The sequence below is a fragment of the Mya arenaria genome, chromosome 10 (genome assembly GCF_026914265.1).
Source record: "Mya arenaria isolate MELC-2E11 chromosome 10, ASM2691426v1".
Taxonomy (NCBI): domain Eukaryota; kingdom Metazoa; phylum Mollusca; class Bivalvia; order Myida; family Myidae; genus Mya; species Mya arenaria.
Window position 1 is genome coordinate 20,846,962 of NC_069131.1, and position 26,159 is coordinate 20,873,120.

The window sequence follows — 26,159 nt, forward strand, 5'->3', positions numbered from 1 at the left end:
TTGCTTTTTTATAAAGAATATCAACGTACTTATTGGCCATAATTTAATGTCCAAGCTACATGTATGTGATGATCACCTGTGCTCCACTGATGACTCTGCCATATCACCATCTCTGCCACCATCACCACCACCACCACCACCACCATTACCACTCCCACTAACAACACCATCAAAACCACCACCAACACCAACATCAACACTACTAACGCCACCACCAACAACACCAACAACACCACCAACAACAACACCACCACCAACACTACCACCCCTTGAAGTATTCGGGATTCAAAAGGGCGGAATGCGATATGCAAAATCTAAAAATTGGACCGCGATTTATAACTTTAACTCACTATATTAATTTGAAGCAAGGTTTGGACGGTAGAAAATGAAGAGGTATCAGTACGTATGGGAGAGTTGGTCGCGTTCTTAAAGGTGGTTACACTCTTGTTCATTTCCTACCCGAATCTTGCGCCCCCCGCCGCCCCCACCACGAGAGCCCCCCCCCCCCCCCGATAATAGCACGCTAGTGTTTCTGATAATGTCCGCAATTTCTAGTTGTATTTAAATAACAGTGATAAATTTACTACTTTCAAGCATTACTTTCCAAAGATTGGTGAGGTAAAAACGTGCAATTAATACACTTTTTTACCAACAACACATTATTATACCAGGCTATTAAGTCTTTTGTATATTATATCTTGGGATTAGCAGCCTTACTCGTTGTTTACTTGTGCATTTACTAACTGCACGTGCAAGATGCATGTGACGGTTTAGACTAAAACTGATGTTCCCAGAATAACCATTTTATAACCTATAGAAAACAACAAAATCAATACTTTTGAATTTCAATGGTATTATTTTGGAAGTCTCAGTGAAGCACTCGGGAAACCGATTAACACATACAGCATGAACTAGCAACATGAGCAAAGTATGTCTAGGTAACAACATGCCTGACAAAAAATGGAGCTTACAGACGTGGTCGGCTGGCCGAGGAAAAACCCTCCTTCTGGGGAAAACTAAGAAACCTCTGCCCGTTTGTCATCCAGATTTACAGGATTTTTCTCGTACCACTAGATGTCGGGCCTCACCACCCATAAGCTCCTTAACAAAGATGTATAGAAAACATATCATTTCTATGATTCATGTATACGTACTTTATCAAGTTATACAAATGTATATTTTATTACATGGTTATGCTCTTTAAAGACAAATGAAAAACAGATTAATCATTCATATGATGAAATTGTATAGTGACAGAAAACTTTCACAATTTAAACATGTTCTTGTAAAATTTAACAATCAATTGAATCGATGTGAACGGATCGGTTCCCCAAACTGAATGCCTTTACAATCATATCCGCACGAATTCCTCGTGCTTATCAATCGCCACCAGGCGGTTAATTCATTACAAACAAGGGGAAATTATTTCCTTCTTATTCGTTTTACTCAAACGTAGGAAATTATATATACATTAAGCCATTTCTTTCGTGCGGGTGGCGGTACACATTTGTGATTTGTGGCCTAACCCTATTGTTAGTTTGAAATATGTTGCTTGTTGAATTATCTACATGCAATCAAATATAATATGATTCAATCAATACATGTTTATCTGCTCGTTTTTTGTTATCAAGTTAAAAATTAAATTCTGGATTCACAACACCTTCTTGATCAACCATTGTCAAATAAAAATGGGCGTTTATTCTTACTGTTTAATCTGTACTTGTATTTTTTGTTTTATTTATTTAAACTTCGGAACGGAGCACATTCACCTGATTGGAGGATCAAGTAATCGGTTAACATTTAGTACGTGCGACGTCGCAGTTAATCAAGAGCACCCGAACTGTCAACATGTCTTCTCAGACTTCAGTCAACCCAGACTTAGCAAAAGAAAGGAAAACAGCTTCTTTCGATCGTGAAAACCTCACAGAAGTGATATATGGAGGCAAAGAGAGTGTGAGACGAAGACGATATCTTCGTAAGTTGAATTTATTGTATTTTTGGCTGTAATATAACAATTACTTCCATCTTTAGTGAAGTTCAAAATCTGGAACGACAGTAAGATGTTCGTTATACATTTTATATAAACCTAATCGGCACGTATTTGAGTCTTTTTTCAATGTCATGACCATGTGTAAGTTTAAAGCATGAATTGTATAGATATTGATAAGAATACAAAGAGGTGAGTTTAGTCAGTATTTCAAGTAATAATAGCTGTCATGGGTCAAATGACACTAAGAGTTAGAAACAAATAGTTTCGGGGTCATGTTAACATGCTAACATCGGTTCCCATGGTTAACATTAGGTCAGACACAACTAACACACAAACCAAATTTTTTACCGATCTATTCAGAAAACTATAGTATTTATGCACTATTCAATTGTAACCACGGCTCCCCAGGTCCGGGGGTATACCGGGGATAGCTGGGAAATGGACCGTGTTTTTACCTTCCAGGTGACCCTGTAGTGCCGGGTGAATGCGATGGTTTTGTCTTCGCACAAAATATAGCGGGAAATTGGCTTTATGTAGGGTCCCTGGGGTGCGGGGCATTTGGCATTTACCATCAGTTCGTTCCCGCAGGGCGGGGATTTTACCCGGGGTTGGCTGGATGAAAGTTAAAGTTCCTGCAATTCCCCGGACATGTGGGTGCTGTGGTTTCAATTGACTGGTGCATTACCGATTTATTCATATAACTGTAATATTTATTTTCGTGAATTTTGTTATAATTGAAATGTGTGAAAAATTAAAAAGTCAGCATGAGACTGTGATTCTATTGCCAAAATCATGAGACTCACAGTGAAACCGTGAGACTTGACAAGTATGCTATGGTAAAATATATATATAAATATGTGACATACTAAACTTTAGTAAAGAATATCTGCCAATGCCATAACTATCAGGGTGCCTCATAGTTATAACCAATAAAGATATACCGGTATATTACAATGTATTATGAAATGTATAAGTAAAGTCTAATTATAACATTTTGAATATTATCATGCGTTTACACCAGTTTTTTCAGCAAAAATTGGTTAAAGTCTTTGCCTATTCATTTTGGGAAATCTTAACATGAAGGTGCATCAAATAAGGTAAATTTAATGTGTATGCTTCAAGCTTATTTATTCTAATAATGGGAAATACACCACTATAGCATAAGCACAAACAAAGATTCCACATGATTAAAAGAAACAAAAAAGAAAAATTACATTTTTTTTATTAATAATTTTTGACAAACAAATATATTTTACAATTGGGAAGTAGCTGAATTATGGCCCTGTCTTAAGAAGGTGAAAGCGCCCTCAGGTTTATTTTATTGTGGTTAAAAAACAATTTCATTTGTCCTGAATGGAATTGAAAAATCTTAAGTTTACTTGTAAACTTGTGATGTCATCATTCGATAATTGCTATATGTTGCTCACAAAATCATGCTTGAGTTAAACATCAAAGTAAATTCAACTGCAGTTAATTTGATATTTGAATGATTTTTAATTTACATTTCAAAATTATCAGGACAATAATATATTGAATGTCAAATGCTGATAATGAAAGCTTAGGGTCAGAAATTAGATCTAGATGTTACACTGTAGTAAAAACCAGCATTCTAATTTTTGTACTTCACATACAAATGTTTAACATATTTTGTCTGAATGAAGAAGTGTGAATATGAAATGATATATTGATTATTTGAAAAGATAAAAAGGTCAAACTTTGATAATAACTTACATTGAATCTACTTCTTTGGTGAATCTAACTTTTTAAGAAAAAAACATTTACATCATTAAACATGTCTTTCATGAAAATGAGACATATAGTTTTAGCCAGGACTTAAAAAGGGCAGGGTTTCTGCAGACAAGGGAGTGGGTGCTAAGGGTGAAAAGGGCAGGGTTTCTGCAGACAAGGGACTGGGTGCTAAGGGTGAAAAGGGCAGGGTTTCAGCAGACAAGGGACTGGGTGCCAAGGGTGAAAAGGGCAGGGTTTCTGCAGACAAGGGACTGGGTGCTAAGGGTGAAAAGGGCAGGGTTTCTGCAGACAAGGGACTGGGTGCTAAGGGTGAAAAGGGCAGGGTTTCTGCAGACAAGGGACTGGGTGCTAAGGGTGAAAAGGGCAGGGTTTCTGCAGACAAGGGACTGGGTGCTAAGGGTCAAAAGGGCAGGGTTTCAGCAGACAAGGGACTGGATGCTAAGGTTGAAAAGGGCAGGGTTTCTGCAGACAAGGGACTGGATGCTAAGGTTGAAAAGGGCAGGGTTTCTGCAGACAAGGGACTGGGTGCTAAGGGTCAAAAGGGCAGGGTTTCTACAGACAAGGGCCTGGGTGCTAAGGGTCAAAAGGGCAGGGTTTCTGCAGACAAGGGACTGGGCTAAGGGTGAAAAGGGCAGGGTTTCTGCAGACAAGGGACTGGGTGCTAATGGTGAAAAGGGCAGGGTTTCTGCAGACAAGGGACTGGATGCTAAGGTTAAAAAGGGCAGGGTTTCAGCAGACAAGGGACTGGGTGCTAAGGGTCAAAAGGGCAGGGTTTCTGCAGACAAGGGACTGGGTGCTAAGGGTGAAAAGGGCAGGGTTTCAGCAGACAAGGGACTGGGTGCTAAGGGTCAAAAGGGCAGGGTTTCTACAGACAAGGGCCTGGGTGCTAAGGGTCAAAAGGGCAGGGTTTCTGCAGACAAGGGACTGGGTGCTAAGGGTCAAAAGGGCAGGGTTTCAGCAGACAAGGGACTGGGTGCTAATATTGAAAAGGGCAGGGTTTCTGCAGACAAGGGACTGGATGCTAAGGGTCAAAAGGGCAGGGTTTCAGCAGACAAGGGACTGGATGCTAAGGGTCAAAAGGGCAGGGTTTCTGCAGACAAGGGACTGGGTGCTAAGGGTCAAAAGGGCACATTGTGTTGGCTTGGGAAGATCTTGAAAAATAATAAATTTGACAGAAAGTAAACAATAATTAAGTAAAGTAATATAAGAATTTAGATCTTAAGAATTTTATTCTAAAAAGACAAAAGTGTACCCACACTGGTCTCCATGATGGAAGAAAGGTGATACTCTTATTCAAAAATCAACACATACACATTAACTGTGGTAAATCTTATCTGGGAGTAAGAGTGCATCTTTAAAGGGACATCACTCTTAACCTGAAACACTATAAGACAACTAACAACCTATGATTAAGATGCTTAGAGTTTAAAATTACATATTATTATTATTGCATTCTGTTTGTTAACTCTGTATGCCTGTAAAAGGCCATGAGTATTTTAATTTAAGTTCAAAGTTCAAAATTACATAGCTCAAATTGATGATCACAAAATAAAATTGATTTTTTCACTGTTTATACCTTAAAGTTCATGGTTATTTAAAGGTTTTATGCCTTGCACATAAAATCAGGCGATTACTGAATATGGGATTAACCATATTGAGGTTCCCATCTTTACCATTCTTTATTATCAAGATGTAAGTCTATTCATAATTGAATATGAGGGAAACCATCTCTAAAAAAACACTTTTGGTTCGGACTTGTGACCTGACCTCACCTATGAAATTGGCACAGACCCTACCGTTTTTATAGTCAGTTGGTATTACTTTTTTATATTTTATGATATATATATAAATATATATATATTAAAAAAAATTAAAATGTGTTTTAATATGTAGTTTAAACTTTAAAGACTTTATACAGAAGATTACTTTAACACCATTCTCCAATTAAGAAATTAACGTTTTTATATAAAGCCTTATAAAAAATAATATTTAAAAGCCTACCTTTTCTACCCATTTTTGAAAAGGATGTAATCTTAACCAAACCATTTTTTTTTGGCCATATATGTATATGTGGCCTTTTTGCTTGACTTATTTACAGTGACCCATGTTTGATGTAAAATAAAGCAGGCAAATAAATGTCTATAAACTATAAGAAAGCATAAAATAAAACCGCACAATGTTTATAATACAGTTTAATTGTAATATACTTCCAGAGAATTTGGCAATCCAGGACCGGTATCTGCAATCATTTCCACCATGGTGGAATATGGATCGCGAGACACAGTACGATGTGGCAGTGAAGAAGTCTGTCTACTTGAACAGTCTTGTCCAGAAGCTTAATCTTAAGAATGGAGCAGAAATGTTCTACCTTAAGGAGTATGACATTTTATTAGCATCAATAATTATGCCCCCTTTCGAAGAAGAGGGGTATATTGCTTTGCACATGTCGGTGAGTCTGTTGGTAAATCGGTTGGTAGGTCAAGGTCACAGTGACCTTTAATGCAAACTTGACAATTCCCAGACATATGTCATTTCAGTCCATGCATGTTTCATTTAATTGTCCAAATATTCTTGACAATATGGCGCTCAGGGTGGCATAATGTTTGACAAACATCTCTTGTAATTGCTGTCTATCAACACATTTTTCATACAATTGCTTTTTCGAATTAATAAATCTGAGTAGTTTTACTATGTATTTCGAAAATAAAAGCTTTATTACTCAGTTTAGGTGTACACATGTTTTTGTGAGTTAAAATTCAGTTCATATTGTTACACTAAATATCAAAATGAAATTCTTGATCTTCCGATACAATCATTGATATAATGAGCCTGACATTTACTCAAGTAACTTAAAATCTTCCAATTAAAAATTCACTTAATTTTGACAATGTTCAAAATGTATCATCATCGTCGTCGTCGTCGTCGTCGTTGTCGTCGTCATCATCATCATCACCACCACCACCACCACCACCACCACCACCATCATCATCATCAAAACCACCACAACCTCCACCTCCATAATTATTAGCATTAACATCATCCCAAATCACTACCATTAATACCAATAACTACAACAACCACCACCCTTATCATCTACAGGGCTGCGTCTAATCAGGAAAACAACCCTCTCGGTCTTCATCAGGCCATGTTTATTCCAACCATTGAAAAACAGGGCACAAAGGAACAGATTGAGAAATATGTCACGCCTGCAAAACAGTTCAAGATTTTGGGGACATATGCACAGACAGAATTGGGTCATGGTAGGTCAATTACAAATATCTTGGATTTTATTGGATACCCAGTAAGTCTCGAGTTTAAGCCTGACGGTAAGAGTGGTCTAGTGATAAAGTGTTCACCTCTCAACCAGTAAATCTCAAGTTTCAGCCTAACGGTAAGAGTGGTCTAGTGATAAAGTGTTCACCTCTCAACCAGTAAGTTTCGAGTTTCAGCCTAACGGTAAGGTAAGAATGGTCTAGTGATAAAGTGTTCACCTCTCACCCAGTAAGTCTCGAGTTTCAGCCTAACGGTAAGAGTGGTCTAGTGATAAAGTGTTCACCTCTCAACCAGTAAGTTTCGAGTTTCAGCCGTATGGTAAGGTAAGAATGGTCTAGTGATAAAGTGTTCACCTCTCACCCAGTAAGTCTCGAGTTTCAGCCTGACGGAAAGAGTGGTCTAGTGATAAAGTGTTAACCTCTCACCCAGTAATTCTCGAGTTTAAGCCTGAGGGTAAGAGTGGTCTAGTGATAAAGTGTTCACCTCTCACCCAGTAATTCTCGAGTTTTAGCCTGACGGTAAGAGTGGTCTATTGATAAAGTGTTCCCTCTCACCCAGTAAGTCTCTAGTTTCAGCCTGAAGGTAAAAGTGGTCTAGTGATAAAGTGTTCACCTCTCACCCAGTAATTCTCGAGTTTCAGCCTGACGGTAAGAGTGGTCTAGTGATAAAATGTTCACCTCTCACCCAGTAAGTCTTGAGTTTGAGCCTGATGGTAAGAGTGGTCTAGTGATAAAGTGTTCCCTCTCATCCAGTAAGTTTTGATTTTGAGTCTGAGGGTAAGAGTGGTCTAGTTAAAAAGTGTTCCCTCTCACCCAGAAAGTCTGGAGTTTGAGTCTGAGGGTAAGACAGGTCTGGTGATAAAGTGTTCACCTCTCACCCAGTATGTCTTGAGTTTTAGTCTGAGGGTAAGAGTGGTCTAGTGATAAATGGTTCCCTCTCACCAAGTAAGTCTCGAGTTTAAATCTGAGGTTAAGAAATGTCTAGTGATAAAGTGTTCACCTCTCACCCAGTAAGTCTCGAGTTTGAGTCTGAGGGTAAGAGTGGTCTGTTGATAATGTGTTCACCTCTCACCCAGTAAGTCTTGAGTTTTAGTCTGAGGGTAAGAGTGGTCTAGTGATAAATGGTTCCCTCTCACCAAGTAAGTCTCAAGTTTAAATCTGAGGTTAAGAGATGTCTAGTGATTAAGTGTTCACCTCTCACCCAGTAAGTCTCGAGTTTGAGTCTGAGGGTAAGAGTGGTCTGGTGATAGGGCGCTCACCTCTAACCTAGTAAAGTGTCTTACCAAGTAAGTCTCGAGACTGAGGGTAAGAGTGGTCTAGTGATAAAGTGTTCACCTCACCAATTAAGTCTCGAGTTTTAGCCTAAGGTAAAGTGGTTTAGTGAAAAAGTGTTCACCTCTCACCCAGTAAGTCTCGAGTTTTAGTCTGAGGGTAAGAGTGGTCTAGTGATAAAGTGTTCACCTCTCACCCAGTAAGTCTTAAATTATGTCTCCCCCTCTCTGGGGGAGACATATTGTTTTTGCCCTGTCCGTCAGTCCGGTAGTCCTCTGGGGGAGACATATTGTTTTTTGCCCTGTCCGTCAGTCCGGTAGTCCGTCAGTCCGTCAGTCCGTCCGTACGTCACACTTCGTTTCCGATCGATAACTGGAAAACCGCATGACCTAGGATCAGCAAACTTGGTAGGGAGGTTGGTCGTGAGGTGTAGAGGATCCCTATTGTTTTTGGGGTCACTAGGTCAAAGGTCAAGGTCGCGGCGACCCCCAATATAAAAAACATTTCTGCTCAAAATCTTGAGAACGGTTTGACCTAGGTTCACCAAACTTGGTAGGGAGGTTGGTCATGAGGTGTAGAAGATCCCTATTGTTTTTGGGGTCACTAGGTCAAAGGTCAAGGTCGCGGCGACCCCCAATGTAAAAAACATTTCCGCTCAATATCTTGAGAATGGTTTGACCTAGGTTCACCAAACTTGGTAGGGAGGTTGATCATGAGGTTTAGAAAACTCCTATATTTTGGGGGGTCACAAGGTCAAAGGTCAACGTCGCTGTGACCTCTAATGTAAAAAAATATTTCCGTGCAATATCAGGAGAATGCTTTGATCTAGGTTCACCAAACTTTGAAGTGAGGTTGGTCATGATGTCTAGATGATCCCAATTGTTTTGGGGGTAACAAGGTCAATAGTCAAGGTCGTGGTGACCTTCCATGTAAAAATCATTTGCGTGTAATATCTTTCACATATGTTTACCAAAAATTGTAGAGATGTTACTCGGGTGTACAAGACCCGCATTGTTTTTGAGGTCACTATGTCAGAGGTGAAGGTCACAGACACCTGAACATAAGAAAAGGTTTCCGATCAATAAGTGGAGTTCCTATTGCCTTTGAGTCTTGAACTTTTGCATGCTGGTAGGTCTTCTTGGGCAGATGATCCGTATTGATTTTGGGGTCACTGGGTCCAAAAAGAGAGTGATGATGAAAAACGGTTTCCAATCAATAACTTAAGTTCTGCTTTACCTGGAGTCTCCAAACTTTGCATGCTTGTAAGGGTCATGCAGTAGTTGGGGTCACTGGGTCAAAGGTCAAGTCCACAAGGGCTTGAAGATGAAAACCGTTTCCGATCAATAACTGGCGTCTCATTTCAACTTTCGTGCATTTTGTTTATTTTGTTTTTTGTCCATAAAAGACCTGCCGTTTTTTCCCTGAGAAACAGCAGCACTTGAAGGCCTTTGCATTTTTATGGTAAGTGTCTGTTTACTAAGCCTTCGGGGGAGACATGCGCTTTTCTCAAAAGCCCATTCTAGTTTGAGTCTCATGGTAAGATTGGTCTAGTCAAAAGGTGTTCACCTCACACCCAGTAAGTCTTCAGTTTGAGTCTGTGGATAAGAGTGGTCTAGTGATAAAGTTTTCACCTCTCACTCAGTTAATTTCGAGTTTGAGTCTGAGGATAAGAGTGGTGTAGTTATGAAGAGTTCACCTCTCACTCAGGTAATTTCGAGTTTGAGTCTGAGAGTAAGAGTGGTCTAGTGATGAAGTGTTCACCTCTCACTCAGGTAATTTCGAGTCTGAGGGTAAGAGTGGTATAGTGATAAGGTGTACACCTCTAACCCAATATGTCTCCAGTTTGAGTATGAGGGTAAGAGTTGCCTAGTGATATGATAGATGAGCCTGACATCATCATCATCATCATCATCATCATCATCATCATCATCATCATCATCATCATTATCCTCACCACCATCATCATCATCATCATCCTCACCACAAACCAGCAGCAGCACCACCACCACCACCACCACCACCACCAAAACCCTCACAACCACCATAATCCCTTGCACAAACAACATTCAGAATAACTACCAACAATACCAATAACTACAACAACCACCACCCTTATCATCTACAGGGCTGCGTCTAATCAGGAAACCAACCCTCTCGGTCTTCATCAGATCATGTTTATTCCCACCATTGAGAAGCAGGGCACAAAGGAACAGATTGAGAAATATGTCACGCCTGCAAAACAGTTCAAGATTTTGGGGACATATGCACAGACAGAATTGGGTCATGGTAGGTCAATTACAAATATCTTGGATTTTATTGGATACCCAGTAAGTCTCGAGTTTGAGCCTGAGGTACGAGTGGTATAGTGATAAAGTGTTCACCTCTCACCAAGAAAGTCTCGAGTTTCAACCTGATGGTAAGAGTGGTATAGTGATAAAGTGTTAACCTCTCACCTAGTAAGTCTCAAGTTTCAACCTGATGGTAAGAGTGGTATAGTGATAAAGTGTTCCCTCTCACCTAGTAAGTCTTGAGTTTCAACCTGATGGTAAGAATGGTCTAGTGATAAAGTGTTCACCTCTCACCTAGTAAGTATTGAGTTTCAACCTGATGGTATTAGTGGTATAGTGATAAAGTGTTCACCTCTCACCAAGAAAGTCTCGAATTTCAACCTGATGGTAAGAGTGGTATAGTGATAAAGTGTTCACCACTCTCCTAGTAAGTCTCAAGTTTCAACCTGATGGTAAGAGTGGTATAGTGATAAAGTGTTCACCTCTCACCTAGTAAGTCTTGAGTTTCAACCTGATGGTAAGAATGGTCTAGTGATAAAGTGTTCACCTCTCACCTAGTAAGTCTTGAGTTTCAACCTGATGGTAAGAGTGGTATAGTGATAAAGTGTTCACCTCTCACCTAGTAAGTCTTGAGTTTCAACCTGATGGTAAGAATGGTCTAGTGATAAAGTGTTCACCTCTCACCTAGTAAGTCTTGAGTTTCAACCTGATGGTAAGAATGGTCTAGTGATAAAGTGTTCACCTCTCACCTAGTAAGTCTTGAGTTTCAACTTGATGGTAAGAGTGGTCTAGTGATAAAGTGTTCACCTCTCACCTAGTAAGTATTGAGTTTCAACCTGATGGTAAGAGTGGTATAGTGATAAAGTGTTCACCTCTCACCCAGTAAGTCTCAAGTTTGAGTATGAGGGTAAGAGTGGTCTGGTAATAGGGTGTTCACCTCTCACCCAGTAAGTCTCAAGTTTGAGTCTGGGGGTAAGAGGGGTCTGGTAATAGGGTGTTCATCTCTCACCAAGCTAGTCTGGAGATTGAGTCTGAGGGTAAGAGTGGTCTGGTGATAGGGTCATCACCTCTCACCCAGTAAGTCTCAAGTTTCAGCCTGAGGGTAAGAGTGGTCTTGTGATAAAGTATTCACCTCTGACCCAGTAAATATTGGGTTTTAGTATGAGGGTTAGAGTTGTCTGGTGGTAAAGTGTTCACCTCTCACCCAGTAAGTCTCAAGTTTGAGTCTGAGGGTAAGAGTGGTCTGGTAATAAAGTGTTCACCTCTCACCCAGTAAATATTGTGTTTTAGTCTTAGGGTAAGAGTTGTCTGGTGATAAAGTTTTCACCCTACCCAGTAAATATCGGGTTTTAGTCTGAGGGTAAGAGTGGTCTAGTGATAAGTGTTCACCTTTCACCGAGTTAATTTAGAGTTTGAGTCTGAGGGAACGAGACCTCTCATCCAGTAAGTCTCTAATTTGAGTCTGAGGGTAAGAGTGGTTTAGTGATAAGGTGTTCACCTCTCATCCAGTAAGTCTCAAGTTTGAGTCTGAGGGAAAGAGTGGTCTAGTGATAACGTGTTCACCTCTCATCCAGTAAGTCTCAAGTTTGAGTCTGAGGGAAAGAGTGGTCTAGTGATAAAGTGTTCACCTCTCATCCAGTAAGTCTCAAGTTTGAGTCTGAGGGTAAGAGTGGTCTAGTGATAAAGTGTTCACCTCTCGTCCAGTTAGTCTCAAGTTTGAGTCTGAGGGTAAGAGTGGTCTGGTGATATGATAGGGGAGCCTTATATCATCATTATCACCATCACAATCACCATCATCACCATCACCATTATCATCATCATCACCACAACCAGCAGCACCACCACCACATCACAACCACTACATCACAACCACCACCACCATTATCACTAGCACTAACAACATTCAAATTCGCTACCAATAATACCAAAAACTTCAACAACCACCACCCTTGTCATCTACAGGGCTGCGTCTAATCAGGAAAACGACCCTCTCGGTCTTCATCAGGACATGTTTATTCCCACCATTGAAAAACAGGGCACAAAGGAACAGATAAAGAAATATGTCACGCCTGCAAAACAGTTCAAGATTTTGGGGACATATGCACAGACAGAATTGGGTCATGGTAGGTCAGTTACAAATATTTTGGATTTTATTGGATACCCAGTAAGTCTTGAGTTTGAGCCTGCGGTAAGAGTGGTCTAGTGATAAAGTGTTCACCTCTCACCCAGTAAGTCTCAAGTTTCAGCCTGATGGTAAGAGTGGTCTAGTGAAAAAGTGATTACCTCTCACCCAGTAAGTCTCGAGTTTGAGTCTGAGGGTAAGAGTGGTCTAGTGATAAAGTGTTCCCTCTCACCCAGTAAGTCTCCAGTTTGAGTCTGATGGTAAGAGTGGTGTAGTGATAAAGTGTTCACCTCTAACCCAGTAAGTCTCGAATTTGAGTCTGAGGGTAAGAGTGGTCTAGTCAAAAGGTGTTCACCTCTCACCTAGTAAGTCTTGAGTCTGAGGGTTAGAGTGGTCTAGTGATAGGGTGTTCACCATTCACCAAGTTAGTCTCGAGTTTGAGTCTGAGGGTAAGAATGGTCTAGTGATAAAGTGTTCACCTCTCACCCAGTTAGTCTCAAGTTTGAGTCTGAGGGTAAGAGTGGTCTAGTGATAAAGTGTTCACCTCTCACCCAGTTAGTCTCAAGTTTGAGTCTGAGGGTAAGAGTGGTCTTGTGATAAAGTGTTCACCTCTCACCCAGTTAGTCTCAAGTTTGAGTCTGAGGGTAAGAGTGGTCTTGTGATAAAGTGTTCACCTCTCACCCAGTTAGTCTCAAGTTTGAGTCTGAGGGTAAGAGTGGTCTAGTGATAAAGTGTTCACCTCTCACCCAGTTAGTCTCAAGTTTGAGTCTGAGGGTAAGAGTGGTCTAGTGATAGGGTGATTACCTCTTACTCAGTAAGTCTCAAGTTTGAGATATAAAAATAAGATCTGTACATGTATATAGTTTTGAAATTGCCGTTTAATTTCTATGTTATTGTATTGTATTTTACTAATATGTGTAGGCATAATTCAATAAAAAATTTTTTTTAAATACTTTAAAAGCAAAATATCAAACAATATTATGAAGACTTATTTCTTTAGGGACGTTTATCAGAGGGCTCGAAACAATGGCCACATATGATCCTGCGTCTGAAGAATTCGTCATTAACAGCCCAACCATCACATCCATGAAATACTGGCCAGGATCTTGTAAGATAATTTGTTACATTATTATTCAAAAACCCCATGTTCTGGTATTTTGTATTCTAATTTCTTTGATGCTTTTTGAGTATTTGGTACAGGAAAGGGTAGTAAAAAGTACACACACACACTCAAAAATGGAATTATGGGATCGGAAAAAAAACACTAAAAATTGTTTAAAAATATTTCATGATCAATTTTGTTATAATGGATTTAGATGGTATTTATTGGAGTGTTCTGCAGGCAAGTGAAAGTGGGGTGACTCCTTCAAATAAATATGGACATTGAACAGATATCTATTTTTATGCCCCCCCCCCCCCCCCCCCCCCCTATAGATTTTCTCCTTCATTGTTCATTGAGGGAAAAAAGAGAATTACATCCTGGATAATAATAAAGATATTATTAATTATTTAGAACCAGAATATTATACTGGTCATACAATGTTCATAAACATTGGCTGCTGGGGGTATACAGGTGAAATCTACATTATATGATTAAATTCATATATTATAATCCAAATAAGAGAACAAAATTTGAAAATGACTTGTAAATTGATTTTTACAAATTATCTGATGGTGACTATTGCAAACAAAATTTAAAAAGCAGTTGTACAGCTGAATATATTTTTTTTTATTCATTTCAGTGGGGAAGACATGTAACTATGTGATTCTGATGGCTCAGCTATACACAAAGGGTAAAAAAATGGGAATCCATGCCTTCGTCGTCCAGATCAGAAGTCTGCAAGACCACAAGCCCATGCCAGGTAAAAACATGGACGACGTAATACATGACATGTGTGTCACATGACAGGAAATGTGGCCCAGGAATAATTTTGGGGGAGAAAATGATTGCTTTTCCACATCAGTTTTCAAACTGTGGGTCAAAAATCCCATAATGCAACACATTTATTAATGTTTCAATAGAGATTGGTTAAAGTCGGCAATTAGGACATAGTTACATGTAATTATTGGTTATAAGACACTGGTGCAAATTGGCAATAGGGCAATTTTGCATTGATGAAAGCGGCCATTGGATGTTGGTAATAAAAGGAGAAACAGAGCTTTTTCGATCTTAGTTCACACCCCCCTTAGTGAATTTTTAGTTTTTAACATGAAAAACGATTTATTTAAAGAATCAGCTGTTTAAAGCTGCACTCTCACAGAACGAGCGAATTTTTGCAAAATTGCATGGAAACCAGGTATGTACAACTGGTGACAAAAACTCAGATCTCAAATTTTCATATAAATTTATTTTAAAAAAGTGATGATTTATGTGTTTTTCTTAAAGCGTTAGTAACACATTTAGCCATAAATCATTGATTTTTAAACGTAAATATGAAAAACTGCGATCTGATCTTTTGTCAGCAGTCTTACATCACTGGTTTCCATGCATTTCGCAAAAATTGGCTCATTCCAAGACAAAAAATAAAAAAAAGTTGTCAAAACTGTTTACTTTTTAGTATCTGTGAGAGTGCAGCTTTAACATGGTCAACTGGGATCAGACTTAGGACCTCGGACAAGATAAATACAGGATTTTTAAGGATTTTTTTTCTAGAAATTAAAGTTATTATTCTCTCTATACAGGCGTTACTCTTGGTGACATCGGAAACAAGTTGGGTTATGAAGGCATGGACAATGGTTTCCTCATGTTCAACAACTACCGTGTACCCAGGGATGCCATGCTTATGAGATACGCCAAGGTGAATGGGCCATTTATCTGTTGTCATATATATTCATGTCTTGATGAATGTAGTCTTTGCATGCTTGTTGGGGTTTTTTAAGAAAAATGTCAATGTTATCTTCTTTGGTCAGTTATGTTATATATAAAAACTTACAGTTCCAAAAACGCACAGCTTTGGGGCTTGAGATGTCAATGACTAATCCCAAGTTATTTTGGGGTAAAATAAAACTTTTAACAAGACAAATGCCTGATCCGGATAAAAGTGGAGAGAAATGGCTAATATTAAAAAAAAGTTATGATATTCACGTAAGATTAAGAACACAAATTAGCAGTGACAATACTCACATGGATGCCAAGGCATATACAGGTTTTTTTTTATAAAGTTCACGATTAATCCTAAAACCAGGATTTCATGTGATAGCACTTTAGTTAATTAATTTCCAATCAATAACTCTGTAGTTAAAAAAAATCCTGTGATACTAGAAGTTCTTTTGTTTGAAATACAAAACAATATCCTGTGATAGCTGTATGGTTAATAAATGTTCTTGTTATATTTCTATGGTTAGTAATAACTTGTTCAAGCAATAAGCAATATGACTCCTATTCACTCCTTTGGTATGGCTAGAGTTAGCAATTATTGCCCCGATATTGCTAGTTTTCATTGTATGTAACCTTATATTATGGGGCTTTGTCTACACAGTGTACTCAGTACAAATAAGAATCTGGTTCCCTTTTTATCCCTCACAGGTTGAGAGAGATGGCACTTATGTGGCTCCCAGGAATGCTAAGATAGCGTATGGGTCCATGGTGTACATTCGAGCGCTCATTGTCGGAGATATGGGACGTTCTTGCGCACAGGCCTCAACCATAGCAACAAGATATAGCGCAGTCAGGCGACAAACAGAAATAAGACCTGGGTAAAAAAATTGTCCTTATTTTGGTTATAAGAAGTGAATGTAGGTGTATAAATATGTTATATGACTTTTTTTATACTTTTTATATTTGTTATTACTTTGCTCGGTAAAATGTGCAAAATTAAGACCCCTGAGTGCTCGCATCTGTCATAGGATATGGTTTTAATTCTGTGTAGTGTTAGGTAACAGTTCATTTGACTAATTGATTATTTAAAGCCATTGACGCCATCATGCCAACAAGGTATGACAAAATCATAAATTGAATAATTTCAGTTGAATACTTAAATACTTGTCACAAATCAAAACGAAAATTTACTTGGATAATAAAAAAATTACCCATAAAGCTCTTCAGAAAAGTTATTATGAGTACTTAGAATTTGTTCTCAATTCGATAAAGTGATCATACAATACATGCATTGATAAGATGAGGCGATAGGGTGTAAATATTTGCCTGTACTTTCTGTCTTTAGTTTAAACGTTATATATTTTACAAGGATTGTGAAGAAAGCTATGATAACTTATACTAAGTCATTCTTGTTGGCACAATGTTGCTCGAGAGTGTGGTCTTGTGTTGTGGGGGAAACCGGAGTACCTGGAGAAAACCCACTTGTCCGGCATGTTGTCCACTAACCCAACTCACATGAGCAAAGCTGGGAATCGAACCCAGGTCGCCTTGGTGAGAAGCAAGTGCACTAACCACTGCACTAACTGGACAACCAACCTTCTGTCTTTGTGTTGTTGAAGTGAAAGAAATATTTGAGGAAAAAATATGCTTCTACAATCAATATTTTTTCTTTAATTTTATTAAAAAAATATTGATCTACTTAAAATTAATGGGGATATGTGCTCTATATTTTGGAAGAAATGTTACTTTTTTCCCCAACATTCTTTGTTCAGGGACACTGAACTTATTACATTTTGTTAACATCTTGAAAGCATTTTTTAAGGTACAAGTTTTAAAGAACCATCATCTTTCTCAACCACTTGCCCATATAGTTTTCCTTTTTAGTTATGGTTGAATATTCTTACTCTGTACTTAGTGATCTACATAATAATTTGTAAACTACCCACTAGCTGGGTCAGCCACTGTTTATATCCACGGCTTGATCTGATTAAAATATCGTTTACCAATCAAAAACAAAAGGAAATATAATATATTTGCTGAAATACTGAACTAAAAAAGTGGCATGATTTACATGAAGGAAAGTTACCTGTTCCTGCTCAAGTGTGTCATAATTGCGTTTTCTCTTAAAATCAAGTAAGAAAAAAAAATCCTGAAATATTTCTTTCAGTGGCTGTATTCGTGAAGGATCTTAAATTAGGCTTTTTTCTATGTTAAGATTGACAGTTTCCTCAACATTCGACAAAACTATGCTGCAGAAATATAGTTTTGGAAATGCTTTGTAGAGAAACTCTAGGTCATTATTTGAAATATGACAGTTATTCTTTAAAACTCTGATGCTTTTAAAATATTTGAATAAATATCAATGATAATCCTGCAATATTGTTATTTTAATGACATAAAAATTCAATTTCCCAAATTTAGTGGTCCGGAACCTCAGGTGATAGACTACCAGACCCAGCAAGAGAAGCTGTTTCCTATGATCGCTGCTTCCTATGGTTTGTACTTTACCGGAATCTTCATGGGGCTGGAGTACAACAGAGTGACAGCAGACATTGAGAAGGGAAACTTGGAAGAGATGCAGTCGGTAAGTCTTGTGAATATATTATACATGTATTTGTTTACATTTATGATGAATGTTGATGGCATTTAGAGTGATGCTCTTTTTCTTGGGTAGAACCAGTACTGGTCTCTGCATTTGGAGGCCATGAGATAGTTCCCCCTGTGGGGATCCTATACATAACATCTTGGGTGAGAGGCTGTGTCTGCTCATATATATATATGTATATATAAACCATTCAAAGCTTTTACTACCTGTTAAAATATTTTAGACATAAGGTAAAGTATGAACATATTCTGGCTACCGGTGAGTACAAAACATTGATGTTCATATTACATACACATGTATTTACCACTATAATTCAGCCATTGAAATTAGATTTTTAGATGAACAAGCCCGATTTTTTATACTATTGCTGGCATCATTTTTTATAACAGGCTGTGCTACATAAAATTTAGAATTTGAGCAAGCCGGGAAGACATTTTACCTGTGCAGGGCTTGCGGGCTTGTGTTAATTTCGACCACTGATCATCACTATCAGAATTGACTTTCAGCTGCATGCTTTGGCAGCAGGACTGAAGGCTCTGTCATCAGATATTGCCAGCGACGGCATTGACAAGCTCAGAAGGGCATGTGGGGGTCATGGATACACAAACGCCAGCGGGCTGGGGAAAATCTGGGCGAACATTACACCTGCGTGCACATACGAGGGCGAAAACACGGTCATGTACCTGCAGTGTGCAAGGTCATTATATAAGGACTTGGAACGTTAACAGTTGATTATTTATTCTGCAATCAACAAAACTTACATAGTTGCTGAGATTCAACAATGACAGAAATTTATTTGCAAAACCAAAATTATGAAATATTACAAAAATAGTGAAATGTCCAACAAAAATTTGAACATTCAGCCCATTGTTCTGAGTGAAAAGTATTTACTCATTTTGTTCTGAAAAGCATTTGTAGCAAGAAAATTACCTATCAAAAATAACATGTTAATAGAAAAACGTCGTTATATTTCTTCTGTGTGTCACATATTATTACTTTCCTTTTCAATGGAATTTGTTTGAATAATACAGTATTTGGTATATAAGGTTAGGTTAATAAGTATTAATCAACCAGGTCAGATATCTTCTGTATTGTTATGCCCAGCTTCAAAGAAGGCTACATTGCTTTGCACATGTCATTCAGTCGGTATGTGGCATAATGTGCAGTAAGTCACAATTCATGGTTGTTCATACAAAATTCTTGTCCTTGTGTGCTTGGGCCCCTAAATATATTGAGGACAGTAAGTCAAGGGTCAGGGTAATGGTGAACTGAAAAGTTTGTCCAATTGATAATAAGAGAATGATGGTCATATGGGCCATACTTGTCAGGGAGGCTGGTCATAAGCAGATGATCCCAATTACTTTGAGGTCAGTAGATCAAAGGTCATGTTCGCAGTGACATTGGGCACAAAAAGCTTGTCTGATTGATTACCAGAGTATGTTTGATTCTTGGCTCCTCAAACTTGATAAGGAGGTTGGTTGTGAGCAGCAGATGACCTCTTTTGATTATGGGGTCAGTAGGTCATGGTTATAATGATGAACACTAATAGTTTGTCCAATTGATAACTAGAGTATGCTTGGTCCTATGGTCCTCAAGCTTTGCAGGGAGGTTGATCAAGGCCAGCAGATGATCCCTATCTATTTTTAACCAGGTTTTCAAATGTTGGTTGGGACACCTTGGGTGAAGTTCACTTTTACTAAAAATAGAAAAATGATTGAAACTGAATATTTTTAGTTTGGGATGACATATTGTGACCAAACTTGGTATATAGGAAGTTTATGGAGATCTTTCATGGGATTGCTTCTGGCGTCAATAGGGTCAAGTTCAAGGTCACTATCACAATGTACAAAAAAAAAAAACAGTTGAAACTGAATATCTTAGTTTGGATTGACATATCATGACCAAATTGAGTATATATGAAGAGTTTATGAAGACCTTTTATTTGATGGTATTTGGGACCCCTAGAGTCAAGGTCAATGTCACTGTTGCCAAAAAAATAGAAAAATAGTTAAAATTGAATAGAATACTTTTAGCTTCAGTTCATTTATTATAGACAAACCGTGTAACTGTTCCTAAAAGAACAAAATGTGTTTTTCTGAGTCATATTTTACTATTAACCATTGAAAACCTGGTTTCGTTGCATTGCAATGTTTCTTAATCTACTTTGACTTTCAAATTATAAAATCCTTTAAGGGTTGAAAAAGTAACCTCAAACCATTCTTTTTAGATATCTGGTGAAGGTTTACGCCTTGGTAGCCACAGGCAAACAACTGCCAGGATTCATGAGTTACCTGAACAGATCAGGGAAACAACAAAGTTCCCTTACCCAGGCCCTCAACATGGAGGACTTTGTGGACTTGTATGAGCACACCGCTGCCAGGTATATTTAAAGTTAAGGCCATTCTTTAAAAGGACTTCTGCAGTCAACTGTATAAAAAACTTATGGGTGGGTGTCTCAGCTTATTTATACTCGCACTCGGGCCTTGCCCATTCGGCGAGTGCTCCGTTAAGATTATTAGTCATTTTAGGTTTTTGGAGCATAGTGCACAGACAGTATGTAACCCTGGTTAGAGCTACCCTGGTTCTTTAACGTGCACCAGTGTATAGCACTGTCACACGGGATCCCCATTTAACGTCCCTTCCGGAAGATGACTAGTATTTTTTAGTGATGAGACGGGGAATTGAACCTGCGACCCCTGTAATGATAGTCAAGTGTGTAACCACTAGACCATGGATCCGCCACAAAAAAACTTAATAAGTTGTTCACAGGTTTTATTTGGGCTGCTTTACACATAATATGATTTGATTGGTTCGAAGTAATTATTGGATAAATATTGACCAATCAATAAACGTTTTGGTTAACTTTGACCAAAACAAAAATTCAAGCTTTTTTAATACAATTGGCTGCAATTTACTGCAAATTTAATCAAGGTTTTTAAGGGCATCAACAAATAAGGTTTACTAAAGTATCTGTTCTTCACATTGAAGGCATATTTACTACCCATATATTTTACTCAAACTATTTTATTAATTTTGAAATAATGATTTTGATTACTATATTGAAAAGATTAAAAAAATGTAAAAATATGTAATTTGTTCAACCAATTTACTGGCAAATTTAAATTATCTCTGTTTTATTGCCCAATCTAGCTACCTTTTAAATACCCCAGCTTGTTTAAATACTAATTGTTGTTTTAATTTGAGGGACACATAATAAGCCCTACTTTCATTCTAATCAGTTTTAATATATCATTTTCATATAATGGAATAACATATATAAAGTTGCAATCTTAAGTTTGATATATTATATATGTTCTGTAAATTAAAAATTAAACTATATTTTGTTGCTGTTTCCACTACAGCTGGCCTCATTACAGAATTCTTGCGTACGTTTAGCTTAAAATCTTCTAAATACCGTACCATATTTCCTAGGCTGATCAAGGTGGTGGCTATACGGCTACAGGCACTGTTGAAGTCCGGCACATCCGTGGAAGAAGCACGCAACCTGTGTGGCGTTCAGATGGTCCAGGCTGCCAAGGTTCTCTCATAGTTGCCATTAATAATTATAATAGTTAAATTTCATTTAAATTTAAACCGATTATGAAACAAGTACTCTCCTTTCCAATAACTCATTCATCTACCCCTGAATAAAGTTCAACTGGGAGTTTAAGTCCCTGGAAGGAGAAAAATTATAATTCAAATTTGTTTCAATTTTGGCTTGCTTGGGTGAAGCCAAATTTTCTTGTATAAGTATTTGTTTTTAAACAAAGAAGTATGCAAGAAACATTGGCTGCACCAAAAAGAAAGAATAATAACTTCTCCTTCCAGGGACTAAATCTCCCGGTATAAGTGTATTCAGGGAAGATAAATGTGCTATCGGAAAGGACAATTACAACATTGAATCCACTTGTTGGCATTATGTCATGTGAGAGTCTGGTCTTATATTGTGGGGAAAACCAGAGTACCCTAATTACACACACTTGCGAACACAAAGTAAATACACTTGACCGGCTTCGTGACCACAAACCAAATTCACATACAGCCAAAGATATGAAACCTTGTATGTGCTTGTTAAGTACGGCATTATAGAATCACAGTAGTAATCTTACAAAAACACATAATATACTGCTTTAGAAATTAATAATGATAAGGCTAACCTCTCTTTTTATCATGTTGGACTATGATAACATAAAAATGTTGAATATCATCATGTGGGGGGAAAAAAATCTGGCAATATTGAAATTGTTATTGTTACTAAGCCAGGTCAGTTTGACCGTATACAATATTTCCTCTGTAAATCATTGTGTACAAAGAAAGGTCAGATACAGATAAACATGGTTTTCAGCTTTACTTACATTTTTCGTAACATTTCCAGATGCACAGCTACGCATATACAGTGCGTACGTTTAATGCCGTCATCCAAGCTCGTGCCAGTGACCCGAATGTGGCGAAGGCTCTTACATCCCTGTGTCAGCTGTTTGCTGTGAACGGCATCTTACAGAGGCTCGGGGACTTTTTACAGGTTTGTGCAGGAATTTTGTAAGAACTTTATGTAGTTTAGTATATTCTATAGGGCCTAGAAAACTATTTTTAGATTCTCATTCAGATTTTTTGAAACACTTGGAGAGGTGATTGGAGTTTCTACTGTTTAGATGTAGTATTTGTTAATTTCCCAGATTATCTCCCTTTGATCTGTTAAGCCGGACATTTGTCCAATAATATATTAGGGAGTTTTATACAGGGGCAGGTCTGTGTGAGATTCTAATAAAAATGTTTGATCTGCTTTTGAAAATAAAGCTAGATTAATATGCTATGATATTAAGTTGCAAAAGATACAGTAACAAAATATTTAAATACTTGGAAAGCAAAAGAAAAGTTTCAGGCTGTCGGAAAAAAGCTCATTGAGCTAATGTTGTTTTTCTTATTATACATGCTCGACTTAATTAAAAGGTTTTGTATTCTTATAGCACTACTTTGTAGAAAAGCAATAACAGCGTTTTCAGTTAAAACGGCAAATTTCTTTCGTTGGAAAACCCATACATACACGAATATCCCCTAGAATTCAAAGAATATATATATATACCGTATATATGTAAAAAAGTCGCAAACTTTATCAGAGAGCTGATTTTATCAGCATGGTTACAAGTAATGCCCTCCCTGCTATGAAGCTTAATTGGATTATCAACTTTTGGTGTGAAATCAATCAGCAGACCCATGTGTTGCATTGTTATAAACCAGACATGGGCCATACCAGACTTACATTCACCTTAACTGAGAAATAACACTCAGAATTAAATCAAACTTAAAAGACCCATATCATGACAGTGATTTATAATAAGAGACCTTGGTAAAACCTCTGTACCTTATCAATTGCATATAAACTTTGAGATATTATAAAGGCACCATGCTTTAAATGCCACAATTGTTTCAGGATGGCTACTTGTCAGGCCAGCAGGCAGCCATGTTGGCTGATAAGCAGTTGGCTTTGTTTGCCGACATCAGGCCCAATGCTGTTGCACTAGTAGATGCCTTTGACTACCCTGACCAGGTGCTCGGAAGCTGCCTTGGAAGATATGATGGGAATGTATATGAAGCGTTGTACGAGTATGCCAAAAACTCGCCATTGAATAAACAGGATGTAAGTGAACTAAGTTTGCTTTCCGTTTTTCTAAACTAGAAGAGGTAATTTAAATTTCAATGATATTACTAATAACTTATTAAGACATGCCAGTTAAGTAATGCTTAACATACATGCTGTATTTAAAAAACTGTTTGTAACTGGGTATACTATATATAACAAACTGTTTGTATCTGGGTATAACATGTATAACAAACTGTTTGTAACTGGGTAAACCATATATAATGAACTGTTTATAACTGGATATACCATAAATATCTGACTGTTACCATATATAGCAGCACTTGTACTTGCTATTGAGCTGCCTTTACAGCATTGTGGCAGAGTCTGCCTGAAGGATATAAGGCATTGTGCACAATCCCTACCAGTTGTTCATAGGAATTTGTGAAGTCCATTATGTGTTGGCATATGAGTTAAGATTCGTCAGTATGCTTCAGTTTTTTTTCTTTGCAGGTTTTGCCATCGTACTACACAACACTGAAACCACTGATGTCAGGGGAGCTCAATTTTGATCCTCCAACTGCAAGAATGTAGTGATCTCTCTTGGATTACAGGGGAGCTAACTTTTGACCTAACAGTTGTTCGATGATGTCCATTGAGTGTTGTGTGGGCATGGCACATTAGATGATACTTGTTTGAAAAAAAATCATGAACTTAATTATAGACGACTTTATGCTGGAACTATATACATAATGATTAGTTGCTCTATTTAAAATTCAACACCTAAACCAATCAAATCTTGACATTCCACACACATGGGGGTCTTCTTATCAAATAGCGTATGACAATTGCAAGAGCTAGAATTTCAGTAAAACAGTTTTTGTGTGATATATAATGAAATTGAAAATAATTCTTGCAACTTTTATAAACTTTGCTGTAAAACTGACCAATAAATCTCGACATTCATATTATAACTACATGTACTGAGAAATACTTATTTGAGAAAATAGTACAATACATACATTTAAGATGGACTAATGGACTTCTTTAAAGCAAACTTATTGTTTAATGAGAGTGATTTTTTTAAATAAGGTGTTACATGTGTAGGTACATTGAAATTGGTGATAATTGCAAAATTCTTTGTGAAATCATTGTACAATAAAAAGAATTACCAGTAAGTGGAAAGATTGTCTGAATTAAAAAAAATCTGATGTAAAGTGTTAGAATCAAAGATTTAGCACAGTATTGTTGTAATCTTCATAAACCATGTTCATCTTATTTATATTGAATATCTATAGTATATTCCTTTAAATTGTATATAACTACCAGTGACAACATTTTCACCATGCATGTGTACAACAACCGCAAGGAAGTATTATTTTCAAGTTTTTGTTTTATGTAAGTACACACTCTATTTAATGTAGATTCATGATAATACGTTTTTAACCATTGTGATTGTTGATGATTTTATAAATTGCTTATTTATATATATAAAGATGAAAAAGGCATATTTATACAAATAAACAGAAATTTATTAAATCATTGTTTCGTTTTGGTATTCATGGCGATAACAGTACCCTATATTCCATTCAGTTAAATCCCCCTAACTGATTCCTTAATCCTGAAGTTGTGTGGTTTCATAAAAATAAAATTTGGAATCTGCACAGTCTCCCCGCCCCCCGTGCTTGCTGCTGAGTGGAGGACATGCACTGTACACAAATTTAAGCGGAGACATGCTGAGAAGGAGACGTGCAGAACGCACATTCCATGTGCGCATGCTAAAGGACAAGGTCCCATTTCAAGGTCAAATATTCGAGCCATAGATTTTAGGTCCGTATTTTCTAAACCCGTTGAAGGATTTTCATGAAACTTTAATCAAATGTTCACCACATAAAGACAATAGGCAGAACCCACATTCCAGGCATGCCGGTTCAAGGACAAGGTCACTGTTCAAGGTCAAATATTCGAGCCATAGATTTTAGGTCCGTATTTTCTAAACCTGTTGAAGGATTTTCATGAAACTCTAATCAAATGTTCACCACATAAAGACAATAGGCAGAACCCACATTTCAGGCATGCCGGTTCAAGGACAAGGTCACAGTTCAAGGTCAAATGTTCGAGCCATAGATTTTAGGTCCGTATTTTCTAAACCCGTTGAAGGATTTTCATGAAACTCTAATCAAATGTTCACCACATAAAGACAATAGGCAGAACCCACATTTCAGGCATGCCGGTTCAAGGACAAGGTCACAGTTCAAGGTCAAATATATGAGCCATAGATTTTAGGTCCGTATTTTCTAAACCCGTTGAAGGATTTTCATGAAACTCTAATCAAATGTTCACCACATAAAGACAATAGGCAGAACCCACATTTCAGGCATGCCGGTTCAAGGACAAGGTCACAGTTCAAGGTCAAATATTCGAGCAATAGATTTTAGGTCCGTATTTTCTAAACCCATTGAAAG

The 26,159-nt window shown here is 37.7% G+C and overlaps 1 protein-coding gene across 2 annotated transcripts; it reads left to right on the forward strand.

Moving 5' to 3' along the window:
• The first annotated feature begins 1,811 nt into the window (after positions 1–1,811).
• On the forward strand, positions 1,812–25,233 carry LOC128206090 (peroxisomal acyl-coenzyme A oxidase 1-like). 2 transcript variants are annotated; one of them, XM_052908256.1, is made up of 14 exons: positions 1,812–1,975; positions 5,953–6,115; positions 10,409–10,569; positions 13,694–13,801; positions 14,436–14,555; positions 15,376–15,491; positions 16,220–16,389; positions 17,933–18,095; positions 18,623–18,813; positions 20,344–20,496; positions 21,549–21,654; positions 22,492–22,638; positions 23,548–23,754; positions 24,208–25,233. In XM_052908256.1, the coding sequence occupies exons 1-14, from the start codon at positions 1,849–1,851 to the stop codon at positions 24,286–24,288; spliced, it is 2,013 nt and encodes a 670-aa protein (XP_052764216.1). In that variant the 5' UTR covers positions 1,812–1,848; the 3' UTR covers positions 24,289–25,233. The 2 variants fall into 2 exon arrangements, with proteins under 2 accessions (XP_052764216.1, XP_052764215.1); XM_052908255.1 differs by lacking the exon at positions 10,409–10,569 and adding an exon at positions 12,534–12,694 and having other exon boundaries at positions 1,813–1,975.
• The last annotated feature ends 926 nt before the right edge of the window (positions 25,234–26,159 follow it).

Excerpts from the sequence above, each read along its gene's own strand:
- LOC128206090 (XM_052908256.1), top strand. The coding sequence starts at position 1,849 with ATGTCTTCTCAGACTTCAGTCAACCCAGACTTAGCAAAAGAAAGGAAA. Across the intron at positions 15,492-16,219 it reads TGCTTATGAGATACGCCAAG|GTTGAGAGAGATGGCACTTA; the intron begins GTGAATGGGCCA and ends TATCCCTCACAG. Across the intron at positions 18,096-18,622 it reads ACTTGGAAGAGATGCAGTCG|CTGCATGCTTTGGCAGCAGG; the intron begins GTAAGTCTTGTG and ends ATTGACTTTCAG.